This window comes from Ixodes scapularis, unplaced genomic scaffold (assembly GCF_016920785.2).
Source record: "Ixodes scapularis isolate PalLabHiFi unplaced genomic scaffold, ASM1692078v2 PGA_scaffold8__174_contigs__length_109621045, whole genome shotgun sequence".
Classification (NCBI taxonomy): domain Eukaryota; kingdom Metazoa; phylum Arthropoda; class Arachnida; order Ixodida; family Ixodidae; genus Ixodes; species Ixodes scapularis.
In genome coordinates, this window is record NW_024609883.1 from 80,435,237 (window position 1) to 80,443,748 (window position 8,512).

At 48.0% G+C, this 8,512-nt stretch overlaps 1 protein-coding gene across 1 annotated transcript in view; it reads right to left on the minus strand.

Annotated features, from left to right (window-relative positions):
• The window catches only part of LOC8041008 (structural maintenance of chromosomes protein 6), a 42,894-nt gene extending 40,973 nt beyond the window's left edge, over positions 1 to 1,921 (minus strand). Inside the window, exons 1-2 of the mRNA XM_029976878.3 lie at positions 1,786 to 1,921; positions 1,206 to 1,340 (exon numbers count right to left, since the gene is read on the minus strand). Of these exons, the coding sequence (XP_029832738.2) occupies positions 1,206 to 1,304 (99 nt within the window). The 5' untranslated portion in view covers positions 1,305 to 1,340; positions 1,786 to 1,921. The remainder of the gene's footprint in view (positions 1 to 1,205; positions 1,341 to 1,785) is intronic.
• Positions 1,922 to 8,512: the final 6,591 nt, after the last annotated feature.

Below are 8,512 nucleotides of genomic sequence, written 5' to 3' on the forward strand. Positions count from 1 at the left end.
TTTCTTGTTTTCTAATAGAACGATCCCACCGAGCGTTGGGCACACGAGTGACACCGCCGTAACTTTAGTCCACACGAGGCCAGTGGCAGCAACGTTCTTAGATCTATCAGTTGACAAGCTCCACGGAGGAGCATCCTTCGAAAACGGCTCTCTGTTGTCCGCACGTAAGCAGGTACAGGCGGGTAGCGATCTTATCCCAGCCAGCAGCACCGCACCCAAGAAAGATAAAGGAGGACCGTTTTCGAACTATACTTTTTTTGCCGCAAACTTTTATGTTTAGCACGAACGATGCAATAGAATCACCGCAGGCTGCGGACCAGTCAAGCTGCTTGGACAGCTTTTTTCCTCAGCCCCCATCATGCTTATATATGGTAAATAAAGCTATTATTATTATTATGTGCATCGAATGTTACACCAGTTCCACCGCTTCTGTCCGCATGGGCTGGGATGGGAGCGTAACAAGTGCCCCCGATTGGACGCACCACGAAAAGGTGCTAGGTATCCTAGGAAACCTGAAAACTGACTTCGGTCGAGAAATGTTAAATGGCAGCGCATGACATGGCTTGTGCCGTCTCTGGCTCTGCTTACACGCATCTGCTGTAGGGTTGTCGCTTGTACGGAAAGGCTAAAGTTTCCGTGACGCATTGCAGCAGTGTAATGAAACTGGCTGGTGAGATCAGTCCATTAAACGGAGAGATCAGCCACCACATCGAAGAATCTAACTGTTTTTGTCAGTAGCAGGTTCTAACTAAGATTTTACACACTTGCAGAGTCGAAACTTCAAATCTGAGTAGGCTATTGCGAATGCAAAGTACACATGCCGCAAAACCTCACAAACAGCGCCTAGTCATTGTAGATTTTGGTAAAATTTAAATACGAAACATTTCTTTTTCTATACAGCGTGACAGAACAATAGGTCAGAAATCAAAATGTTAAAACGCTGGGCTATTGAAAGCTCCGTCGATGCCTCGACCCACCGTAAATTAGCGGAGAGTCCACAGGTGCGCGGAGCAGGAAGAAACCTGCATTACGTTTGATAGCTTCACGGAAATCCAATCATGCTTTTGTAGCCCATTCAGTTTCAATAACCGCAACCAACCCGTCGTGAACTCAAACAATTAAGAGGCAATTTGCGCGATCGGCATGGACCCTATTTCGATGTTTCAGGAACGCAATACCTAAAAAGAGCACAGAAGACAAAATACCTGAGATGAACTCTCTTGAGATCCACATCGCAACTTCTTGGTCGGGGAGCAATCGCTCCCTGACCAGTTTTCGATGTCCTCGGTCCTTCGTTTGGTCATTGCGACGGCGACGACAACAGTCCCAGCAGCTGTAAACTTCGATGAAACGCGGACGCAAAGAAATCAGTCGGTTCTGAGTAGCCACACCACATTAACCACAACAAACGCTTACGTTTCGCGGAAGAAACGCGCAGCGTGGCTTTATGAACGCTTCAACACGCTTCGGCGACCAAACCCGCAAGAGAACGAAACTACGTTACAAAGCACTCCAAAGCAATACCAGGAGTTATAACCTGGCGTCGTTGCGTTCCTAGCTAAGCTGAAACAAGTCAGACACAAAAGAATGCTACCGTTTTGGAAGAAAGTCGGTGAAAGAGCGATATATCAGCTGTTCGGCTGTTTTCGCGCCAAGCCGTCAGCACATCCCGGATGCGTCCGGTCGAGCCTTTCAAAACAGAAGGCTCATAGTAGCACCCATAAATGCCTCGGCCACTGTAATAACTGTGGTCTTTTACGTGATGTAATAGCGGGTAATATTTACCTTAACTTCGGAAATTCATGCAACTCGAAAATCCCGTGAACGATCACCCAACAGCACAACACAGTCTTTTTTTTTTTTTTTTTTTTTAGCTTTGGCTTGGCTTATCTTGGCTACAGCTTCAGAGGTGAGGCTTGGCTCTAGAGTTACGTTGGCGCAAAGCGCGCAAAGCACAACGAGGTAGAGGGGCTTAGAGTGATAAACCGGAAGTTCGGAAGTGGCACCCCCCCGGTTGCCGCCATATTTTACGCAAATGTGACCACTCGTCACGTGACCTTCCAAGAGCCGTGACGTCACAGGTAAGATGGCAGCGCCCAGAGCTGGCGGATGCGAGTTTGTTCGGTGCGCGGTAGCCGTGATGTGCAGCTGCTTTCCGACGACTTCGGGCTTCTTCGTGCTCGCTGACGCAGGTATAATGTGAAAATATGAAGGAATGAGACTTTATACCGTTTTTGCGCAAGATCGCTCTGGATCATCTGGATATTAACGCCTGTGAGACAGCATCAGCTCTGCATCGCCGTACCGGTGCTTGGATTCCGGGATGTGTCCGAGGATCGATAGAACTTTGAGTGCTTTTAACATGAAATTTTCGCATTCTCTTAGCTTTGTTTGAACGTTGAAATATCTGAGAATCTACGCGAAATGTATACGTCGCGTTAGGGCCTAAGGGAAGTTGTTTCAGCCCTCCGTCACCGAACAACCATAGCAACTTTTAGCGAGGAAGCTCCTGCGATTTTAACCTTTTGTGCTAATCCACGATTCTACATTCGATCGCTTTTCTTCCTTTCTTTTTGTGTGTGTGAGTGCGAAGTGCACCCTTATTTTCAGCTACGAGGTTAGCGTTTTATTGAGTATGGGGAAGAATAAATCGTTGCAGGCACCTGCTTCAAAGCTATTCGACTTGCTATAAGAACAACTGTTTTGATGCATGCATAGATTAACTGCGCATTTTTTCTGTTTTGTAGGATTTATTGCAGCTATACTCTTTTCCATCAAGAGTGCATTGTATTAGTCGGTCAATTATTTAATTGTTCTAATTACCTGGATAAGATGATTCATATTCGTTTTCATCCCTTGCCTGGAGAGCAGTCTTGTTGAAAAATGTTGACTACCATTCCTTTCGGTCTCTTCAATAGACTCTTTTTAAAAGTGTGGGCTGTCTATACTTCGCATCACCGTAACTTGGAAAAGGCCAACCGCCACAGCCCCCTCGAGCCAATCAGAGAGACGAAGCGAAGGTGTGTGACAAATCTGTGCAGACGAGCACTCTGGTGATATGCTGTCATGTGCCTCTCTCCAATGTGTGTATTGACTCACCGAGACCGTAGCCTTTGCCGTCTGCCAAATTCTGATGAAACAAATTACAAACTGTAATTACCCCAGGCTTTCATACTTTGGGTATTTGTTCGACAAGAATGTTATGTCCGCCATCCCTGTGAATTCGGCTCAGCAACTATTGGACTCGAATGCTGCATTGGCGTTCGACATGAACTGGGGCCCATTCGTGTGCTTTGCGCCGAACAAAATGGTGACGGATGTGTTGCTTGAAAAGGTTCTGCAAAGGGTCTATTGTGTCATACATATAAGAAGTGTCATGCTATATAGCAATGCATCAACACATACTATTAAACTATATGCTCAGAGGTGTGTTTGTTTTTCCAATTAACAAGTTACAGCAGTGTGCTTTAATGCTATTATCATGTGTGTAGTTTTAAGTATCCTCTCTGCAATGCCTACGAAGGCCCCTGGCAGGAATAAATTAATGAATAACATTTTCACATCACTGCAGTTGGTTTTCGGATGCACCACACGTTCAGGAAAGTTTGAACGAGTGCAGCCCCTTGCAAGAAGTCTGCCAGTCTGGTATGACCCCTTAATTAATATTGAAGAGTCAGAGAAGCGAGTGTCCTCGTAAGGTTTAGAGCGTGCAATGGACACAATTCTCGGTGTGTAGACTCTCAAGGCATGAAGGCAAGCGGAAATATGTTTATCTGGTTAGTGTATCAAATATGTTTATTTCCGCTTGATTACATAATTATTGATTCTTAGTAAATGGTTCCATAACGAGTTCTTTCTGCGACAGTCTCGTGTCAGGCGTTCAGTCGTAGTACCTGTGGACCTTGTTGTCGGATGATGCTCCTGGCACGTCGGTGTTCAGTTTGGTCGAGTGGCAACTTTGACCGACTGATGCTGTCTTGTAATCATACGTCATGTGCACTGAAGCTGCAGGGCTGGCTTCTAATCCGAAAATTTTCCTGGTAGTTTTCGGCATCAATGTAGCAAGCTCGGGCATGTATTGCTTACGTGGCTGTGCCTTTCGCTGTACCGTTGACTTGAAAGCTGGCAACAATTTTTGTTTGCTATCCAAGTCTGGTGATGCTTGCAGTTCACTTTTGAGGGCAACCAACCATTCTATTCCTTCAAGTCACTCAGGGGCATTCTCCCTCAAAGTTGGAAATTGTGTGCTTCGTGGAGTGGACACAGAAAATTGGTGTCAGCAAATTTTTAGGTATTGTCCTTGGACGACAACCGACACCAAATCCACTGTCACTGCATCGCCGCTCACCTGCTTTGTCGTGCTTACCTCTTGTTGAGGTGATGGACATGAGGATCTTTGGGGTAATCAGGGATTCAGAATATTCGATTCAGCACCTTCGGCATCAGGGACAAAGATCGCCGAAGGTAATCCTTAATCTCCCGTGGTCGCTCCTCGAGACGTAATCGAGGGTCGTTTGGCACGAACCCTCGCCGACCAATTCATTGGTACGGGCTGCTTTGGTAGACATGGTCGGCTTCATGCAGTGGTAGCAAAGTGGTTTTCGGTCGCACATTCGCATCACCTACGTTTTCCTCGGTGTACTTTGTTGAGCACAGTCCTACACACGATGTCGGGAATGCTTCGGCGTTAGAGTGTCTCATTGAATTGGCATTGAATACTAAGGGGCAGCCGGTGGCGGTCGTCGTGCCATTGTGGCGTAAGTTGCCCTTGGTTTGTCAGATGCCGCTTCGCTCGCAGAAGTCTCGGTTGAAATACCTGTCAATCTTGTTCCGAAACAATCTCGGCAATCAAAATAAAAGCCGGGCAACTGATGGCAGGAAGTAGCGTCCTGATCTCCTTCCAGACAGCGTCGTGGGTGATGTCGTGGATGCCTGGGAGGCTGGCGTCGAAGTAGTAGCTGGACAACTCGAGTGTCGAGACGCCGGGAAGTTCTTCATAGTGGCAGGCTCGGGCATGCAGTGCACATTCCATGTTGGAAGCCTCAGTGATATGAACACTTCGACTGTTGTTGGGGGGTTGCGGACAAGGCTGCCGAAGGTGTTGTCCCTCACGTGAGGCGCATGGGATTCTTAGGTTCTTGTCTTCTGTAGCATCAAGGCCGGCGTGGGCGTGGGCGCTCGATCAAGCGCAGAACATCCTCCACGAGTGCAGTGGCGCTCTCATTGGGGCAGTGTCCTGGACAGAATCAAGAATGCGGCTCTCTTTCGTTGATGTTGGCTGACGGATGCGCGCTTCAGTTTGATCTTGCAAACTTCCCATGACGTTAAGGAGGATCCATGGTTCTCAGACCAGCGCCGGCAGTTGCTTCCACGAGAAGTATAGGTTCTGCAGGAGCTGGTTGTCTGTCCACCCATTGTGGCGGGCGACACTGTCATATTGTTCAATCCAGTCCTTGACCTCTTCATACAGCTTGCGTGAAAAAGCGTCGGAGTGTGATTTGCGACGGGCATGCAAACAATGGTGGGAGGGGACACGGTTTGCTGCTACAGGTTTGTCATTGTTGGCTTAGTCAGCTTCGGATTTTCTGAGAGGAGACCGAATTCCGGTGGTTTTTCCTGGTAGCAGCAACTGGCTCGGATTTCAGGTGCTTCGTGGTGTATTTCCGAGGTTACCCCTTGTGGTACTCGGTCGTCTTGCGGTTGTTCTGCCAGGCTCGGGTCAGGACTTTGCCTACGGCTCGACAGGGGTATAAGACGCAGAATAGTCCGCCAGCCGTGTCCCATTATCGAGTAACTCGGCTGAAGAGCCGCCGGGTTCACACAGAGTGAAGGGCTACGGGTAAAGTGCCCAGCACCTCCACCTGAACATACGATTACAGCTGAGCATGACCTGCAGTGTCCCAGAATAGTGAATATTGATAGAAGATAGGACTGGAACAAGGATCCGTGACAGTATAACAAATCTAGCAGAAGAGAATCTATCCTGACCACTGAAGAAGCTGCATTGCTTTAGTGGCATTCTGTCGGAATAAATCCTCTCCTTCGGGGTTTGGCGACTGCCGTGGACGAACTGAACTGAAATGGATGTGGGACCACTTTTCTGGTAATGAGCCACTGCAGACTGTTGCCACAAAGCGGCGTGAGCTGGGTACGTAACACGCTCGGTGAAATGTCCGGCCAGCTTGCAATTCGCGTAACGAGTGTGGATAAAACGTTTGTGTTGACGAAACGTGCGGCAGACCAGCGGGATCAATACCAACTGCAACACCTGTGCTCCGTGAAAGTGCACGTCTACGCCGGAACAATTTCGGAAGCAGCACAGCATCACCTAAAGCATGGCACAGGAACTACCAGCTTGAAGGCAGCTCTTCGGTGCGCCGCACACCTGTGCTCCGTGAAAGTGCACTTTTACGCCGGAACAATTTGTAAGCAGCACAGCATCATTCAGCACGGCACGGGAACTACCAGCTTCAAGGCAGCCTTCCGGTGCCCCGCACAACCGAAGTGAGCCCTCGGTCATTTGATCGAAGCTGCACCGCGATTACACACCGCCAAGCACTACTCACGCAATTTCCGTCGCTAAACTGTGTATCCAAATATATTGCACACGCTTCACTGCAAACCTCGAAGATTCCGATGGTCAACGAGAGCACAGAAACGTCGCCTTAAATTATATCCTAGTGGTATCCGAATCAATCCGAGGTCCGAGCAACGTAGGTCAGATTGTCTCTTCCGTGGCCAGGTCGGTCACCAGCGAAATGCACACCGTTTCTCCGTATTTTCACGTTATACCTACGTCAAACACCACGCTGAACTCTGAACGCGCTTTCGACCGGCCTCATATGACGGCTTCCGCGTCTGAAACCAACTCGCCGAGACGAACGACAACCAACAAAGCATCCGACAAGCTCCGGCCCAGCTGGGTCCAGCCGCTGCATGGGCGCTGCCATCTTTCCTGTGACGTCACGTATTTGGTTTGGTCATGTGACGTGTGGTCAAATTTGCGTACAATGGCAGCCTCCTTATGGGGGTCACTTTCGAGTGCAGACCGGAAGCCCGGTTTATCGCTCTAAGCCCCTCTACCTCGTTGGCAAAGCATTTGTGTGACGTCTACTGAAGTAAACGGTAGCTTGCGCTACCTGGCCGTGTAGAATCCAACCTTGTAGAGCCTGTCATGTGACCTCCGAGATCCCGAAGCGCGCGACGCGCGAACCACTCGAACCGCGCGAACCTAGTAACGTTGGCGCGAACCCTTGGCGCGAACGCTCGTCCGCACTCCGGCGTGTTGCTCCGGCCGACCCATTCGAGCGGAGAGAGCGTAATCGAAAAAAAAGAGAAGTAGGTGGCGTCTCTCCGCGAGGAGGCGCTCCCAACCCAGCCATCGACAGCATGGCGCGAGGCAGAAGAGTTCAAAAAAGTCTTGTTACGTCGAGTTACTGCAACCTTACACATTTTTGTGCATTGTGGTAGAACGGTAAACAGCTGCTCTGAGGACGTCGACAGACAAGTTGTGATGCTTATTTAATTATTTGATTTTAGATATTCATCTCTGGACATGTTACGGCTAGCGCTACAAGCGCGCGTTTTGATATGTTTAGTTCCCTATATTAAAAACTCGGATTTCCATAAAATAAAAACAATCATGCTGCACTCTTCTTTTTTTTTTTTTTCCGCACGTTGTTTGACTTGGCGTTTTGAGCACGAGGTTTGATACTATGCAGTGCAGTCCGTGTTGTCCTTCTTTTAATATTTTTAATATTTATTACGCAATTTTTACGGGTCATATTGCGGTGTTTGCTTCCACTAGAAGTACCTTCAAGCCGGGATCACATTGTTTATTCATTATAAAAAAGACAGTCTGCAGATATCACTCACCATGATATCCGTCGTTCAAAAAGCGCGAGTCAATTTCTCCTTGAACTCGTTGCCGTGCAGCATTCGAAGCTCAGACCTCGTGGTGACTCGCATTCAAATCTGTTTGCAGACTGTCTTTCGTATGATGTAGTGCCACTATATAAGCTACGCTCATTTAGTGGCTCTAGTATGATGAATAAGCAGTGTGACCCCGACTTTAGGGAAAAAACTTATGGTGGTGAGATACAGCCACCTGGCAATGATTTCGCCATTTTTTTTTTATAAACTTTGTGATAATTGTAGGCACTGATTCAAAAGGTGGGGCATTATCTTGCAGGTGTCTAGTTTTTGGTACATGTAGCACAGACCACCGTATCCCGTTATGCATTTTGTGATGTAACTTAATTGATATGCAAACAGGCAATGGGATCTCAAGAAAAATACCTCTGGTTTACTAATAAATTCACCTTGTTCCAACCTGGTTTATTAGGTATCCTAGTCTCCAACCCGATTTATTACTGGCTCCAAGCCCTGAATGCTTAGATTAGACGCAAACTACTTTGCGATGCAGTGGCTTCGAGCAGTTTCCTTCGATGCGCTGCACTGTCTGTCATAGTCATGCCTATGTTGACCAGGAATGGCGGTACAAAACTTCTCT